At 43.8% G+C, this 19508-nt stretch overlaps 1 protein-coding gene across 3 annotated transcripts in view; it reads right to left on the minus strand.

Moving 5' to 3' along the window:
- LOC124003574 (metal transporter CNNM2-like) overlaps window positions 1-19508 on the minus strand; it is a 223764-nt gene that overhangs the window by 14434 nt on the left and 189822 nt on the right. For all 3 annotated transcript variants that reach the window (XR_006833252.1, XM_046311930.1, XM_046311931.1), the window contains exons 2-3: window positions 2493-2636; window positions 1936-2073 (exon numbers count right to left, since the gene is read on the minus strand). Coding sequence is in view for 2 of the 3 variants with exons in the window: in XM_046311930.1 (XP_046167886.1) it covers window positions 1936-2073; window positions 2493-2636 (282 nt within the window). In the remaining variant the exon portion in view is untranslated. The remainder of the gene's footprint in view (window positions 1-1935; window positions 2074-2492; window positions 2637-19508) is intronic.

Raw genomic sequence — 19508 nt, forward strand, 5'->3', positions numbered from 1 at the left:
GTTTGTTTTAGCCTGTTTGTTTTAGTCTGTTTGTTTTAGCCTGTTTGTTTTAGTCTGTTTGCATTAGCCTGTTTGTTTTAGCCTGTTTGTTTTAGTCTGTTTGCATTAGCCTGTTTGTTTTAGCCTGTTTGTTTTAGTCTGTTTGCATTAGCCTGTTTGTTTTAGCCTGTTTGTTTTAGTCTGTTTGTTTTAGCCTGTTTGTTTTAGTCTGTTTGTTTTAGCCTGTTTGTTTTAGTCTGTTTGTTTTAGCCTGTTTGTTTTAGTCTGTTTGTTTTAGCCTGTTTGTTTTAGTCTGTTTGTTTTAGCCTGTTTGTTTTAGTCTGTTTGCATTAGCCTGTTTGTTTTAGTCTGTTTGTTTTAGCCTGTTTGTTTTAGTCTGTTTGTTTTAGCCTGTTTGTTTTAGTCTGTTTGTTTTAGTCTGTTTGCATTAGCCTGTTTGTTTTAGTCTGTTTGCATTAGCCTGTTTGTTTTAGTCTGTTTGCATTAGCCTGTTTGTTTTAGTCTGTTTGTTTTAGCCTGTTTGTTTTAGTCTGTTTGTTTTAGTCTGTTTGTTTTAGTCTGTTTGTTTTAGTCTGTTTGCATTAGCCTGTTTGTTTTAGTCTGTTTGCATTAGCCTGTTTGTTTTAGTCTGTTTGCATTAGCCTGTTTGTTTTAGTCTGTTTGCATTAGCCTGTTTGTTTTAGTCTGTTTGCATTAGCCTGTTTGTTTTAGTCTGTTTGTTTGTCTGTTTGTTTTAGTCTGTTTGCATTAGCCTGTTTGTTTTAGTCTGTTTGCATTAGCCTGTTTGTTTTAGTCTGTTTGCATTAGCCTGTTTGTTTTAGTCTGTTTGCATTAGCCTGTTTGTTTTAGTCTGTTTGCATTAGCCTGTTTGTTTTAGTCTGTTTGTTTTAGTCTGTTTGTTTTAGCCTGTTTGTTTTAGTCTGTTTGCATTAGCCTGTTTGTTTTAGTCTGTTTGCATTAGCCTGTTTGTTTTAGTCTGTTTGCTTTAGCCTGTTTGTTTTAGTCTGTTTGCATTAGCCTGTTTGTTTTAGTCTGTTTGCTTTAGCCTGTTTGTTTTAGTCTGTTTGCATTAGCCTGTTTGTTTTAGTCTGTTTGCATTAGCCTGTTTGTTTTAGTCTGTTTGCATTAGCCTGTTTGTTTTAGTCTGTTTGCTTTAGCCTGTTTGTTTTAGTCTGTTTGCATTAGCCTGTTTGTTTTAGCCTGTTTGCATTAGCATGCCTGAAGTGCCAGATGTAATGGGGTTTGCACTTTGGGGACTATTCCATTCGAACCCATTGCCCTAGGCAAGCTCAATCAAGCACATCTCAATCAAGAATGTCAAGCATATGTGAATGCAGGTCTGGCATGCGGACATGTAGACATGCCTTCTGTGAGAACCCCAGAAATCAGCCAAACTGTTGAAAGTGATGTCATCGTGAAAGTAGTGTAACCAAATTGTGATATGTGTTCCAAGCTAAATGCTCCAGTCTCCCAACCGCTGAGAACATGACACGCAAGCAAATAGTCGGCCATGTTTTCAGCCTGAGCCATATAAAGTCTGTGCAGACATCCCCTGCCGCGCTCCCCAGAGGCCTAGTGTCTCCTCTCAGACAATCACCCACGTGTATATCACAAACACACATTCTCGTCTCAGACACACACACTGTCGCCACACACACCCATTCACGTGTCACAAACACACACTCAAACACACACTCTCGCCCTGTCCACGCACGCACGCACACACACACACACGCACACGCACGCACACACACACACACACACACACACACACACACACACACACACACACACACACACACACACACACACACACACACACACACACACACACACACACACACACACACACACACACACACACACACGTTCCACAGTCAGGGTTCTGAGGGCACACTGGGGGAAGTCAAGCAGCAACGCAGTGTGCACACTTGCCTGTTGCTAGGTAACGCAGGGTTGCCAGCAGAAGCTGAGGTGATATTTTAACCTTAATTTCACTGTCGTTGGGCTTGAAGGCTGAGAAATCCTGCTTCCGCTCACGATGGGTGATTTTCTTCTTCGTTTTGTTGTCAGCTGAGGGGAGAAAGAATTGGGGAATGGGGATGAATGGGGAGGAATTGTTTTTGGGAAAAGGGAGAAATTGTAAGCTGACTTTGATAGTGCATTTCCTAGGTACAAGGGGGAATAAACTTTAGTTACTCAAAGGAATTTATTTTCAAGCAACTATATTCTTTCCCTATGGACAACGTGTGTACAATGTAAAATAATAAAAATGGGGGAAACAGAGTTGCTGTTGAAACATTACTGGAAATAACATAACAATAAAATGATGTAAATTGCCTGGAAGCTAAACCTTTGCAGTAGCACCTTACATTACAGCAGATAATACAGTGGTACTGGTCTGGCAACAGGTTCAAGTTACTCAAAATCAAAACATTGATACCCCTTCATTTCAATAAAATGTGCGTAAAGTAAATAGTTTGGGCACCTACTGTACAAGTCTGTCTCGTCCAGGATCTCTGACTTGATGATTTCCTCGATTATGTCCTCCAGGGTGACGATGCCCAGGACCTCGTAGAAGGGGTCCCCCTCACCCTCGTTGTTCACCCTCTGAACTATGGCCAGGTGGGATTTACCTAACACACACACACAGAAGGAGAGATAGAGAGACAGAGATAGATAGAGAGAGAGAGAGAGAGAGAGAGAGAGAGAGAGAGAGAGAGAGAGAGAGAGAGAGAGAGAGAGAGAGAGAGAGAGAGAGAGAGAGAGAGAGAACACACATTTAAGAGGTTGTAAAGTTTGGGTCATAGTGATAAAGTGCAGCATGAGCCTCTGTCTCCAATGCTATAAAGGTCAACTTATGAACACGGTGGTCTTTTTGAACAGAGGATAGAGGTCAAGTACTCTCTGTTCATGCAATATATCACTAATTACAAACCAGGTGGTTCGAGGCCTGAATGCTGATTGGCTGAAAGTATGACAAAGAAATATATATTTTTCCGTCGTTAAACAGTTTATAACAGCAATAAGGCATCTCAGAGGTGTGTAGTATATGGCCAGTATTCTGAGTACCGTAGCCAGGTACTCTGTGTTCCGTCGTACAAAAGAACAACCCTTGGCCGAGGTATTTTGGCAACACTGCTTAATGATACATTGCATAAAGTAATAAAGCACGCATCACACATCATCATATTTTATTCCCCTAATCAATGTACACCCAATAGCCCATAACGACAAAGCGGAAACAGTGCTTTGGACATTTTTTGCAAAAAATGTAAAATAACAGAAATAACTAATTTACATAAGTATTCAGACCCTTTGCTATGAGACTCAAAATTGAGCTCAGGTGCATCCTGTTTCCATTGATCATCCTTTAAATGTTTCTACAGCTTGATTGGAGTCCACCTGTGGTAAATTCAATTGATTGGACATGATTTGGAAAGGCACACACCTGTCTATATAAGGTCCCACAGTTATCAGTGTATGTCAGAGGCAAAAACTAAGCCATGAGGTCAAAGGAATTGTCCATAGAACTCAGAGACAGGATTGTGTCGAGGGACAGATGTTGGGAAGCATTGAAGGTTCCCAAGAACACAGTGGCCTCCATCATTCTTAAATGTAAGGAGTTTGGAACCACCAAGATTCTTCCTAGAGCTGGTCACCTGGCCAAACTGAGCAATCTGGTCACTCTGACAGAGCTCCAGAGTTCCTCTGTGGGGATGGGAGAAACTTCCAGAAGGACAACCATCTCTGTAGCCCTCCACCAATCAGGCCTTAATGGTAGAGTGGCCAAACAGAAGCCAATCCTCAGTAAAAGGCACATGACAGCCCAATTGGAGTTTGCCAAAAGGCACCTAAAGGACTCTCAGGCCGTGAGAAACAAGATTATCTGGTCTGATGAAACCAAGATTGAACTCTTTGGCCTGAATGCCAAGCATCATGTATGGAGGAAACCTGGCACCATCCCTACAGTGAAGCACGGTGGTGGCAGCATCATGCTGTGGGGATGGTTTTCAGTGGAATGGGAGACTAGTCAGGATCAAGGGAAAGATGAACAGAGCAAAGTACAGAGAGCTCCTTGATGAAAACCTGCTCAGACTGGGTCAAGGTTCACCTTCCAACAGGACAATGACCCTAAGCACACTGCCAAGAGAACACAGGAGTGGCTTCGGGACAAGTCTCTGAATGTCCTTGACGGCCCAGCCAGAGCCCAGACTTTAACCCGATCGAACATCTCTGGAGAGACCTGAAAATAGCTGTGCAGCAACACTCCCCATCCAACCTGACAGAGCTTGAGAGGATCTGCAGAGAAGAATGAGAGAAACTCCCCAAATACAGGCTTAAATCGCTACCAAGCGTGCTTCAACAGAGTACTGAGCAAAGGGTCTGAATAATTATGCAAGTGACAAATAGTTCATTTAAAAAATAGATATATATATTTTACCATATAATACGTATGAACATACTGGGCATATGCATTGAGGTTTGCAACTTAATAAAAGCTTGCAGAAAGTAACAGTGAGTAACATAGTAACACTAGTAATATAGTAGTAACAGTGAGATAGTAACACTAGTAATATAGTAGTAACAGTGATATGGTAACACTAGTAATACAGTAGTAACAGTGAGATGGTAACACTAGTAATATAATAGTAACAGTGATATGGTAACACTAGTAATACAGTAGTAACAGTGAGATGGTAACACTGGTAATATAGTAGTAACAGTGAGATGGTAACACCAGTAATACAGTAGTAACAGTGAGATGGTAACACTAGTAATACAGTAGTAACAGTGAGATGGTAACACTAGTAATACAGTAGTAACAGTGAGATGGTAACACTAGTAATACAGTAGTAACAGTGAGATGGTAACACTAGTAATATAGTAGTAACAGTGAGATGGTAACACTAGTAATATAGTAGTAACAGTGAGATGGTAACACTAGTAATATAGTAGTAACAGTGAGATGGTAACACTAGTAATATAGTAGTATCAGTGAGATGGTAACACTAGTAATGTAGTAGTACCAGTGAGATGGTAACACTAGTAATACAGTAGTAACAGTGAGATGGTAACACTAGTAATACAGTAGTAACAGTGAGATGGTAACACCAGTAATACAGTAGTAACAGTGAGATGGTAACACTAGTAATACATTAGTAACATTGAGATGGTAACACTAGTAATATAGTAGTAACAGTGAGATGGTAACACTAGTATAGTAGTAACAGTGAGATGGTAACACTAGTAATATAGTAGTAACAGTGAGATGGTAACACTAGTACTACAGTGGTAACAGTGAGATGGTAACACTAGTAATACAGTAGTAACAGTGAGATGGTAACACTAGTAATACAGTAGTAACAGTGAGATGGTAACACTAGTAATACAGTAGTAACAGTGAGATGGTAACACTAGTAATACAGTAGTAACAGTGAGATGGTAACACTAGTAATACAGTAGTAACAGTGAGATGGTAACACTAGTAATATAGTAGTAACAGTGAGATAGTAACACTAGTAATACAGTAGTAACAGTGAGATGGTAACACTAGTAATACAGTAGTAACAGTGAGATAGTAACACTAGTAATATAGTAGTAACAGTGAGATGGTAACACTAGTAATACAGTGGTAACAGTGAGATGGTAACACTAGTAATACAGTAGTAACAGTGAGATGGTAACACTAGTAATATAGTAGTACCAGTGAGATGGTAACACTAGTAATACAGTAGTAACAGTGAGATGGTAACACTAGTAATACAGTGGTAACAGTGAGATGGTAACACTAGTAATACAGTAGTAACAGTGAGATGGTAACACTAGTAATACAGTAGTAACAGTGAGATGGTAACACTAGTAATATAGTAGTAACAGTGAGATGGTAACACCAGTAATATAGTAGTAACAGTGAGATGGTAACACTAGTAATACAGTAGTAACAGTGAGATGGTAACACTAGTAATACAGTAGTAACAGTGAGATGGTAACACTAGTAATATAGTAGTAACAGTGAGATGGTAACACTAGTAATATAGTAGTATCAGTGAGATGGTAACACTAGTAATGTAGTAGTACCAGTGAGATGGTAACACTAGTAATACAGTAGTAACAGTGAGATGGTAACACTAGTAATACAGTAGTAACAGTGAGATGGTAACACCAGTAATACAGTAGTAACAGTGAGATGGTAACACTAGTAATATAGTAGTATCAGTGAGATGGTAACACTAGTAATGTAGTAGTACCAGTGAGATGGTAACACTAGTAATACAGTAGTAACAGTGAGATGGTAACACTAGTAATACAGTAGTAACAGTGAGATGGTAACACTAGTAATACAGTAGTAACAGTGAGATGGTAACACTAGTAATATAGTAGTAACAGTGACATAGTAACACTGGTAATACAGTAGTAACAGTGACATAGTAACAGTGGTAATACAGTAGTAACAGTGAGATGGTAACACCAGTAATATAGTAGTAACAGTGAGATGGTAACACTAGTAATACAGTAGTAACAGTGAGATGGTAACACTAGTAATACAGTAGTAACAGTGAGATAGTAACACTAGTAATATAGTAGTAACAGTGAGATGGTAACACTAGTAATATAGTAGTAACAGTGAGATGGTAACACTAGTAATACATTAGTAACATTGAGATGGTAACACTAGTAATACAGTAGTAACAGTGAGATGGTAACACTAGTAATATAGTAGTAACAGTGAGATGGTAACACCAGTAATATAGTAGTAACAGTGAGATGGTAACACTAGTAATACAGTAGTAACAGTGAGATGGTAACACTAGTAATACAGTAGTAACAGTGAGATGGTAACACTAGTAATATAGTAGTAACAGTGAGATGGTAACACTAGTAATATAGTAGTATCAGTGAGATGGTAACACTAGTAATGTAGTAGTACCAGTGAGATGGTAACACTAGTAATACAGTAGTAACAGTGAGATGGTAACACTAGTAATACAGTAGTAACAGTGAGATGGTAACACCAGTAATACAGTAGTAACAGTGAGATGGTAACACTAGTAATATAGTAGTATCAGTGAGATGGTAACACTAGTAATGTAGTAGTACCAGTGAGATGGTAACACTAGTAATACAGTAGTAACAGTGAGATGGTAACACTAGTAATACAGTAGTAACAGTGAGATGGTAACACCAGTAATACAGTAGTAACAGTGAGATGGTAACACTAGTAATATAGTAGTAACGGTGACATAGTAACACTGGTAATACAGTAGTAACAGTGACATAGTAACAGTGGTAATACAGTAGTAACAGTGAGATGGTAACACCAGTAATATAGTAGTAACAGTGAGATGGTAACACTAGTAATACAGTAATAACAGTGAGATGGTAACACTAGTAATACAGTAGTAACAGTGAGATAGTAACACTAGTAATATAGTAGTAACAGTGAGATGGTAACACTAGTAATATAGTAGTAACAGTGAGATGGTAACACTAGTAATACATTAGTAACATTGAGATGGTAACACTAGTAATACAGTAGTAACAGTGAGATGGTAACACTAGTAATATAGTAGTAACAGTGAGATGGTAACACTAGTAATACATTAGTAACATTGAGATGGTAACACTAGTAATATAGTAGTAACAGTGAGATGGTAACACTAGTAATATAGTAGTAACAGTGAGATGGTAACACTAGTAATATAGTAGTAACAGTGAGATGGTAACACTAGTACTACAGTGGTAACAGTGAGATGGTAACACTAGTAATACAGTAGTAACAGTGAGATGGTAACACTAGTAATACAGTAGTAACAGTGAGATGGTAACACTAGTAATACAGTAGTAACAGTGAGATGGTAACACTAGTAATACAGTAGTAACAGTGAGATGGTAACACTAGTAATACAGTAGTAACAGTGAGATGGTAACACTAGTAATATAGTAGTAACCGTGAGATAGTAACACTAGTAATACAGTAGTAACAGTGAGATGGTAACACTAGTAATACAGTAGTAACAGTGAGATAGTAACACTAGTAATATAGTAGTAACAGTGAGATGGTAACACTAGTAATACAGTGGTAACAGTGAGATGGTAACACTAGTAATACAGTAGTAACAGTGAGATGGTAACACTAGTAATATAGTAGTACCAGTGAGATGGTAACACTAGTAATACAGTAGTAACAGTGAGATGGTAACACTAGTAATACAGTGGTAACAGTGAGATGGTAACACTAGTAATACAGTAGTAACAGTGAGATGGTAACACTAGTAATACAGTAGTAACAGTGAGATGGTAACACTAGTAATATAGTAGTAACAGTGAGATGGTAACACCAGTAATATAGTAGTAACAGTGAGATGGTAACACTAGTAATACAGTAGTAACAGTGAGATGGTAACACTAGTAATACAGTAGTAACAGTGAGATGGTAACACTAGTAATACAGTGGTAACAGTGAGATGGTAACACTAGTAATACAGTAGTAACAGTGAGATAGTAACACTAGTAATACAGTAGTAAGAGTGAGATGGTAACACTAGTAATACAGTAGTAACAGTGAGATAGTAACACTAGTAATATAGTAGTAACAGTGAGATGGTAACACTAGTAATACAGTGGTAACAGTGAGATGGTAACACTAGTAATACAGTAGTAACAGTGAGATGGTAACACTAGTAATATAGTAGTACCAGTGAGATGGTAACACTAGTAATACAGTAGTAACAGTGAGATGGTAACACTAGTAATACAGTGGTAACAGTGAGATGGTAACACTAGTAATACAGTAGTAACAGTGAGATGGTAACACTAGTAATATAGTAGTAACAGTGAGATGGTAACACCAGTAATATAGTAGTAACAGTGAGATGGTAACACTAGTAATACAGTAGTAACAGTGAGATGGTAACACTAGTAATACAGTAGTAACAGTGAGATGGTAACACTAGTAATACAGTGGTAACAGTGAGATGGTAACACTAGTAATACAGTAGTAACAGTGAGATAGTAACACTAGTAATACAGTAGTAACAGTGAGATGGTAACACAAGTAATACAGTCGTAACAGTGAGATGGTAACACTAGTAATACAGTAGTAACAGTGAGATGGTAACACTAGTAATACAGTAGTAACAGTGAGATGGTAACACTAGTAATACAGTAGTAACAGTGAGATAGTAACACTAGTAATACAGTAGTAACAGTGAGATGGTAACACTAGTAATACAGTAGTAACAGTGAGATGGTAACACTAGTAATACAGTAGTAACAGTGAGATAGTAACACTAGTAATACAGTAGTAACAGTGAGATGGTAACACTAGTAATACAGTAGTAACAGTGAGATAGTAACACTAGTAATATAGTAGTAACAGTGAGATGGTAACACTAGTAATACAGTAGTAACAGTGAGATAGTAACACTAGTAATACAGTAGTAACAGTGAGATGGTAACACTAGTAATACAGTAGTAACAGTGAGATGGTAACACTAGTAATACAGTAGTAACAGTGAGATGGTAACACTAGTAATACAGTAGTAACAGTGAGATAGTAACACCAGTAATACAGTAGTAACAGTGAGATGGTAACACTAGTAATATAGTAGTAACAGTGAGATAGTAACACTAGTAATACAGTAGTAACAGTGAGATGGTAACACTAGTAATACAGTAGTAACAGTGAGATGGTAACACCAGTAATACAGTAGTAACAGTGAGATAGTAACACCAGTAATACAGTAGTAACAGTGAGATGGTAACACTAGTAATACAGTGGTAACAGTAGCCTACTGTGATGCTGTACCATGACATGATATCAGGCTCTTGGTCTATTACGTGACTGTATTGATCTGTATCAATCAGTATAAAATAAGAAACAATGTTCTACTGTCTGGCACACAGCAATGACAATCATTCCATTGGTCATCTGATGGAAAGGAACCTTAACCCACATCTGCTTTCCCAGGACCCTCTACTACACAGCCACTGTCTGCAAAAACCCCTCCATGCAAAATACTGTCAACCAAAACGCTAAACAAATTCTTTGCCTTTTCTCAGCGAGTGATCATTTAAAAGGAATTTTCCAGAGGAGGCCCGGCCCGGGCTAATATTAGCCCAGAAAATGAAGTTTCCGTTCCCGCCCTCCCGGGCGATATTCTCACTGACCGAAGCCACTACTGTGTGATCAGATTGTCTTGGAGCTTGTGGGGTCGTTTAGATGCAGATAGGCCATAGTTTAAATACGAAGGACTCTCTCTCTCTCCTCTCTCTCTCTCTCGCTCTCTCTCTCTCTCTCTCTCCCTCCCTCCATCCCTCTCTCTCTCTCTCTCACTCTTGTCCCTCAATCGGGTAAATGGATCCAGTCAAGTACTTCAGCAACAATCACTCTACACTGTGTTACTCTGAGCACCTGAGGTAGTTGGTAAACAGAACAGCTCCATGTTGATCAGAGGGAAATCACTCCAAATACACAGGTGTTGCAGGTCGAGTAGAAACCAACCCTGGAATGTGTGTTAACGTAGCCCTTTCCTGCAGTCAAATGACCTACTAACCTCATTGTGGAATGTTATTCATATTTATCTTCATTATAAAAAATGTAAAAATCAGAAAATATGGTGGTCCTATGTCCAACTGCTTTGTTATATACTGAAAAAAAATATAAACGCCACATGTAAAGTGTTGGTCCCATGTTTCATAAAAGATTGCAGAGAAGTTCAAATACGCACAAAAAGCTTATTTCTTTCAAATCTTGTGCACACATTTGTTTCCATCCCTGTAGCTCAGTTGGTAGAGCATGGCGCTTGTAACGCCAGGGTAGTGGGTTCGATCCCCGGGACCACCCATACGTAGAATGTATGCACACATGACTGTAAGTCGCTTTGGATAAAAGCGTCTGCTAAATGGCATATATTATTATTATTATTAAATGCTTACTTACAGGCTCTAACCAATAGTGCAAAAAAAAGGTGTGTGTGTGTGTGTGTAGGTAAGTAAAGAAATAAAACAACAGTAAAAAGACATTTGAAAATAAGAGTAGCAAGGCTATATACAGACACCTGTTAGCCAGGCTTATTGAGGTAGTATGTACATGTAGGTATGGTTAAAGTGACTATGCATATATGATGAACAGAGAGTAGCAGAAGCGTAAAAAGAGGGGATGGCGGGTGGTGAGACACAACGCAGATAGCCAGGTTAGCCAATGTGCGGGGGGCACTGGTTGCTCGGGTCAATTGAAATAGTATGTACATGTACAGATACAGTGACTATGCATATAAGATAAACAGAGAGTAGCAGCAGCGTAAAAGAGCGGTTGGAGGGGGGGGGCGCACACTGCAAATAGTCCGGGTAACCATTTGGTTACCTGTTCAGGAGTCTTATGGCTTGTTGAGAACTGTTGAGAAGCCTTGTTGTCCTAGACTTGGCACTCCGGCACCGCTTGCTATGCGTTAGTGGAGAGAACAGTCTATGACTGGGGTGATTGGGGTCTTTGACAATTATTAGGGCCTTCCTCTGACACCGCCTGGTGTAGAGGTCCTGGATGGCAGGCAGCTTTGCCCCAGTTATGTACTGGGCCGTACGCATTACCCTCTGTAGTGGCTTGCGGTCGGAGGCCAAGCAGTTGCCTTACCAGGCAGTGATGTAACCAGTGCTCTCAATGCTGCAACTGTAGAACCTTTTGAGGATCTCAGGACCCATGCCAAATCTTTTCAGTCTCCTGAGTGGGAATAGGCTTTGTCATGCCCTCTTCACGACTGTCTTGGTATGTTTGGACCATTCTAGTTTGTTGTTGATGTGGACACCAAGGAACTTGAAGCTCTCAACCTGCTCCTCTACAGCCCCGTCAATGAGAATGGGGGCATGCTTGGTGCTCTTTTTCTTGTAGTCCACAATCATCTCATTTGTCTTGATCACGTTGAGGGATAGGTTGTTATTCTGGCACCACACGGCCAGGTCTCTGACTTCCTCCCTATAGGCTGTCTCGTCGTTGTCGGTGAATAGGCCTACCACTGTTGTGTCGTCTGCAAACTTAATGATGGTGTTGGTGTCGTGCCTGGCCATGCAGTCGTGGATGTACAGGGAGTACAGGAGGGGACTGAGCACGCACCCCTGGGGAGCTCCAGTGTTGAGGATCAGCGTGGCAGATGTGTTGCCACCTACCCTCACCACCTGGGGGCGGCCCATCAGGAAGTCCAGGATCCAGTTGCAGAGGGAGGTGTTTAGTCCCAGGTCCTTAGCTTAGTGATGAGCTCCGTGGGCACTATGGTGTTGAACGCTGAGCTGTAGTCCATGAACAGCATTCTCACATAGGTGTTCCTTTTATCCATGTGGGAAAGGGCAGTGTGGAGTGCAATAGAGATTGCATCATCTGTGGATCTGTTTGGGCGGTATGCAAATTGGAGTGGGTCTAGGGTTTCTGGGATAATGGTGTTGATGTGAGCCATTACCAGCCTTTCAAAGCACTTCATGGCTACGGACGTGAATGCTACGGGTCTGTAGTCATTTAGGGCCTAATGAATGTATTTCAATTGACTGATTTTCTTATATAAATTCAGAAAAATCGTTGAATGTTGCGTTTATATTTTTGTTCAGTATATTCCAGTCTTCTGTGACGTGTATAAAGTGTAATATTGGGATGCAAACACAAAATGTAATACATTTCAATTCTATATCTGACATGGTACAGGTGTCTTCTTCTTTTTAACCCCATAACCGTGTGTGTGAGGTGTCTACCGTTGTCTCAAAGTAGATTTGTTTAAGACTACCAAGATACACTCTGTGTGACCCTGATTTAGCCCACTGCAGTAATTAACCGTGCCTTCCCAACACAACACACCAATATAACCCCTGTAAACCAGATAGATCTAGATGGGCCAGGTGTAAGGTGACAACAGCACTCAAGTAAGCCACACACAGCACATAGAGGGACAGAGACAGAGACAGAGACAGAGACAGAAAGAAAGACACACACACACACGTGGTCCTTCTGTAGCTCAGTTGGTAGAGCATGGCGCTTGTAACGCCAGGGTAGTGGGTTCGATCCCCGGGACCACCCATACGTAGAATGTATGCACACATGACTGTAAGTTGCTTTGGATAAAAGCGTCTGCTAAATGGCATATATTACACGCACAGCACAGAGAGGGACAGAGACAGAGAGAGACACACACAGCACGGTGAGGGATAGTGACAGAGACAGAGAGAGTCACACACAGCACAGAGAGGGATAGTGACAGAGACAGAGAGAGACACACACAGCACAGAGAGGGATAGTGACAGAGACAGAGAGAGACACACACAGCACAGAGAGGGACAGAGACAGAGAGAGACACACACAGCACGGTGAAGGATAGTGACAGAGACAGAGAGAGACACACACAGCACAGAGAGGGATAGTGACAGAGACAGAGAGAGACACACACAGCACAGAGAGGGATAGTGACAGAGACAGAGAGAGACACACACACAGCACGGTGAGGGATAGTGACAGAGACAGAGAGAGACACACACACAGCACGGTGAGGGATAGTGACAGAGACAGAGAGAGACACACACAGCAAATATTATTATTATATTATTATTATATTATATTAGAGAGACACACACAGCACAGAGAGACACACACACCGCACAGAGAGAGACACACACAGCACAGAGAGAGACACACACAGCACAGAGAGGGATAGTGACAGAGACAGAGAGAGACACACACAGCACAGAGAGGGATAGTGACAGAGACAGAGAGAGACACACACAGCACAGAGAGGGATAGTGACAGAGACAGAGAGAGACACACCGCACAGAGAGAGACACACACACCGCACAGAGAGGGATAGTGACAGAGACAGAGAGAGACACACACAGCACAGAGAGAGACACACACACCGCACAGAGAGGGATAGTGACAGAGACAGAGAGAGACACACCGCACAGAGAGAGACACACACACCGCACAGAGAGGGATAGTGACAGAGACAGAGAGAGACACACACCGCACAGAGAGGGATAGTGACAGAGACAGAGAGAGACACACACAGCACAGAGAGAGACACACACCGCACAGAGAGGGATAGTGACAGAGACAGAGAGACACACACCGCACAGAGAGGGATAGTGACAGAGACAGAGAGAGACACACACAGCACAGAGAGAGACACACACCGCACAGAGAGGGATAGTGACAGAGACAGAGAGAGACACACACAGCACGGTGAGGGATAGTGACAGAGACAGAGAGACACACACCGCACAGAGAGAGACACACACACTGCACAGAGAGAGACACACACAGCACAGAGGGAGACACACACCACACAGAGAGAGACACACACAGCACAGAGAGAGACACACACCGCACAGAGAGAGACACACACAGCACAGAGAGAGACACACACAGCACAGAGAGAGACACACACAGCACAGAGAGAGACACACACAGCACAGAGAGAGACACACACCGCACAGAGAGAGACACACACAGCACAGAGAGAGACACACACAGCACAGAGAGAGACACACACCGCACAGAGAGAGACACACACAGCACAGAGAGGGATAGTGACAGAGACAGAGAGAGACACACACCGCACAGAGAGAGACACACACAGCACAGAGAGGGATAGTGACAGAGACAGAGAGAGACACACACAGCACAGAGAGAGACACACACAGCACAGAGAGACACACACCGCACAGAGAGGGATAGTGACAGAGACAGAGAGACACACACCGCACAGAGAGGGATAGTGACAGAGACAGAGAGAGACACACACAGCACAGAGAGGGATAGTGACAGAGACAGAGAGAGACTCACACAGCACAGAGGGAGACACACACCGCACAGAGAGAGACACACACACCGCACAGAGAGAGACACACACACCGCACAGAGAGGGACACACACAGCACAGAGAGGGATAGTGACAGAGACAGAGAGAGACACACACAGCACAGAGGGAGACACACACCGCACAGAGAGAGACACACACCGCACAGAGAGGGATAGTGACAGAGACAGAGAGACACACACCGCACAGAGAGGGATAGTGACAGAGACAGAGAGAGACACACACAGCACGGTGAGGGATAGTGACAGAGACAGAGAGAGACACACACAGCACGGTGAGGGATAGTGACAGAGACAGAGAGAGACACACACCGCACAGAGAGAGACACACACCGCACAGAGAGGGATAGTGACAGAGACAGAGAGAGACACACACCGCACAGAGAGAGACACACACAGCACAGAGAGAGACACACACCGCACAGAGAGGGATAGTGACAGAGACAGAGAGAGACACACACCGCACAGAGAGGGATAGTGACAGAGACAGAGAGACACACACCGCACAGAGAGGGATAGTGACAGAGACAGAGAGAGACACACACAGCACAGAGAGGGATAGTGACAGAGACAGAGAGAGACACACACAGCACAGAGAGAGACACACACCACACAGAGAGAGACACACACACCGCACAGAGAGAGACACACACCGCACAGAGAGGGATAGTGACAGAGACATAGAGAGACACACACCGCACAGAGAGAGAGACACACACAGCACAGAGAGAGAGACACACACACCGCACAGAGAGAGAGACACACACAGCAGAGAGAGAGACACACACACCGCACAGAGAGGGATAGTGCCAGAGACATAGAGAGACACACAGAGAGAGAGACACACACAGCACAGAGAGAGAGACACACACACAGAGAGAGACACACACACCGCACAGAGAGAGAGACACACACACCGCACAGAGAGGGATAGTGACAGAGACATAGAGAGACACACACCGCACAGAGAGGGATAGTGACAGAGACAGAGAGAGACACACACCGCACAGAGAGGGATAGTGACAGAGACATAGAGACACACACACCGCACAGAGAGGGATAGTGACAGAGACATAGAGAGACACACACCGCACAGAGAGGGATAGTGACAGAGACAGAGAGAGACACACACACAGCACAGAGAGAGAGACACACACAGCACAGAGAGAGAGACACACACACCGCACAGAGAGGGATAGTGACAGAGACAGAGAGACACACAGCACAGAGAGGGATAGTGACAGAGACATAGAGAGACACAAACACAGCACAGAGAGAGAGACACACACAGCACAGAGAGAGAGACACACACACACCACACAGAGAGAGAGACACACACACCGCACAGAGAGGGATAGTGACAGAGACATAGAGAGACACACCGCACAGAGAGAGAGACACACACACCACACAGAGAGAGAGACACACACCGCACAGAGAGGGATAGTGACAGAGACATAGAGAGACACACACCGCACAGAGAGAGAGACACACACAGCACAGAGAGAGAGACACACACACCGCACAGAGAGAGAGACACACACAGCAGAGAGAGAGACACACACACCGCACAGAGAGGGATAGTGACAGAGACATAGAGAGACACAAACACAGCACAGAGAGAGAGACACACACACCGCACAGAGAGAGAGACACACACAGCACAGAGAGAGAGACACACACACCGCACAGAGAGGGATAGTGACAGAGACATAGAGAGACACACACCGCACAGAGAGGGATAGTGACAGAGACATAGATAGACACACACCGCACAGAGAGGGATAGTGACAGAGACATAGAGAGACACACACCGCACAGAGAGGGATAGTGACAGAGACATAGAGAGACACACACCGCACAGAGAGAGACACACACACCGCACAGAGAGGGATAGTGACAGAGACATAGAGACACACACACCGCACAGAGAGGGATAGTGACAGAGACATAGAGAGACACACACCGCACAGAGAGGGATAGTGACAGAGACATAGAGACACACACACCGCACAGAGAGGGATAGTGACAGAGACATAGAGACACACACAGCACAGAGAGGGATAGTGACAGAGACAGAGAGAGACACACACCGCACAGAGAGGGATAGTGACAGAGACATAGAGACACACACACTGCACAGAGAGGGATAGTGACAGAGACATAGAGAGACACACACCGCACAGAGAGGGATAGTGACAGAGACAGAGAGAGACACACACACAGCACAGAGAGAGAGACACACACAGCACAGAGAGAGAGACACACACACCGCACAGAGAGGGATAGTGACAGAGACAGAGAGAGACACACACAGCACAGAGAGAGAGACACACACACCGCACAGAGAGAGAGACACACACAGCACAGAGAGAGAGACACACACACCGCACAGAGAGGGATAGTGACAGAGACAGAGAGAGACACACACCGCACAGAGAGGGATAGTGACAGAGACAGAGAGAGACACACAGCACAGAGAGGGATAGTGACAGAGACAGAGAGAGACACACAGCACAGAGAGGGATAGTGACAGAGACAGAGAGAGACACACAGCACAGAGAGGGATAGTGACAGAGACATAGAGAGACACAAACACAGCACAGAGAGAGAGACACACACAGACAGAGAGAGACACACACCGCACAGAGAGGAATAGTGACAGAGACATAGAGAGACACAAACACAGCACAGAGAGAGAGACACACACACACCACACAGAGAGAGACACACCGCACAGAGAGACACACACACCACACAGAGAGAGAGACACACACACTGCACAGAGAGGAATAGTGACAGAGACATAGAGAGACACAAACACAGCACAGAGAGAGAGACACACACACCGCACAGAGAGGAATAGTGACAGAGACATAGAGAGACACAAACACCACACAGAGAGAGACACACCGCACAGAGAGACACACACACCGCACAGAGAGAGAGACACACACACCGCACAGAGAGGGATAGTGACAGAGACATAGAGAGACACACCGCACAGAGAGAGAGACACACACAGCACACAGAGAGAGAGACACACACACCGCACAGAGAGGGATAGTGACAGAGACATAGAGAGACACACACACCGCACAGAGAGGGATAGTGACAGAGACATAGAGACACACACACCACACAGAGAGAGAGACACACACACCGCACAGAGAGGGATAGTGACAGAGACATAGAGAGACACACACACAGCACAGAGAGGGATAGTGACAGAGACATAGAGAGACACACACCGCACAGAGAGGGATAGTGACAGAGACATAGAGAGACACACACACACAGCACAGAGAGAGAGAGACACACACAGACAGAGAGAGACACACACACCGCACAGAGAGGGATAGTGACAGAGACATAGAGAGACACACACAGCACAGAGAGGAGACAGTGACAGAGACAGAGAGACACACACACAGCACAGAGAGAGAGACACAGTGACAGAGACATAGAGAGACACACACCGCACAGAGAGGGATAGTGACAGAGACATAGAGAGACACACACCGCACAGAGAGGGATAGTGACAGAGACAGAGAGAGACACACACACCGCACAGAGAGGGATAGTGACAGAGACATAGAGAGACACACACCGCACAGAGAGGGATAGTGACAGAGACATAGAGAGACACACACAGCACAGAGAGGGATAGTGACAGAGACATAGAGAGACACACACACACAGAGAGGGATAGTGACAGAGACAAAGAGAGACACACACCGCACAGAGAGGGAGACAGAGACACACACACACACAGAGAGGGATAGTGACAGAGACATAGAGAGACACACACAGCACAGAGAGGGATAGTGACAGAGACATAGAGAGACACACACACAGCACAGACAGAGGGATAGTGACAGAGACATAGAGAGACACACACACAGCACAGAGAGGGATAGTGACAGAGACATAGAGAGACACACACACACCGCACAGAGAGGGATAGTGACAGAGACATAGAGAGACACACACACACAGCACAGAGAGGGATAGTGACAGAGACATAGAGAGACACACACACAGCACAGAGAGGGATACACACACACAGACAGAGACATAGCACAGAGACACACACACCGCACAGAGAGGGATAGTGACAGAGACATAGAGAGACACACACACGCACAGAGAGGGATAGTGACAGAGACATAGAGAGACACACACACAGCACAGAGAGGGATAGTGACAGAGACATAGAGAGACACACACACACCGCACAGAGAGGGATAGTGACAGAGACATAGAGAGACACACACAGCACAGAGAGGGATAGTGACAGAGACATAGAGAGAGACACACACACACCGCACAGAGAGGGATAGTGACAGAGACATAGAGAGACACACACCGCACAGAGAGGGATAGTGACAGAGACATAGAGAGACACACACACCGCACAGAGAGGGATAGTGACAGAGACATAGAGAGACACACACACAGCACAGAGAGGGATAGTGACAGAGACATAGAGAGACACACACACACCGCACAGAGAGGGATAGTGACAGAGACATAGAGAGACACACACACCGCACAGAGAGGGATAGTGACAGAGACATAGAGAGACACACACACCGCACAGAGAGGGATAGTGACAGAGACATAGAGAGACACACACACCGCACAGAGAGGGATA

Source organism: Oncorhynchus gorbuscha, linkage group LG18 (assembly GCF_021184085.1).
Source record: "Oncorhynchus gorbuscha isolate QuinsamMale2020 ecotype Even-year linkage group LG18, OgorEven_v1.0, whole genome shotgun sequence".
NCBI lineage: Eukaryota > Metazoa > Chordata > Actinopteri > Salmoniformes > Salmonidae > Oncorhynchus > Oncorhynchus gorbuscha.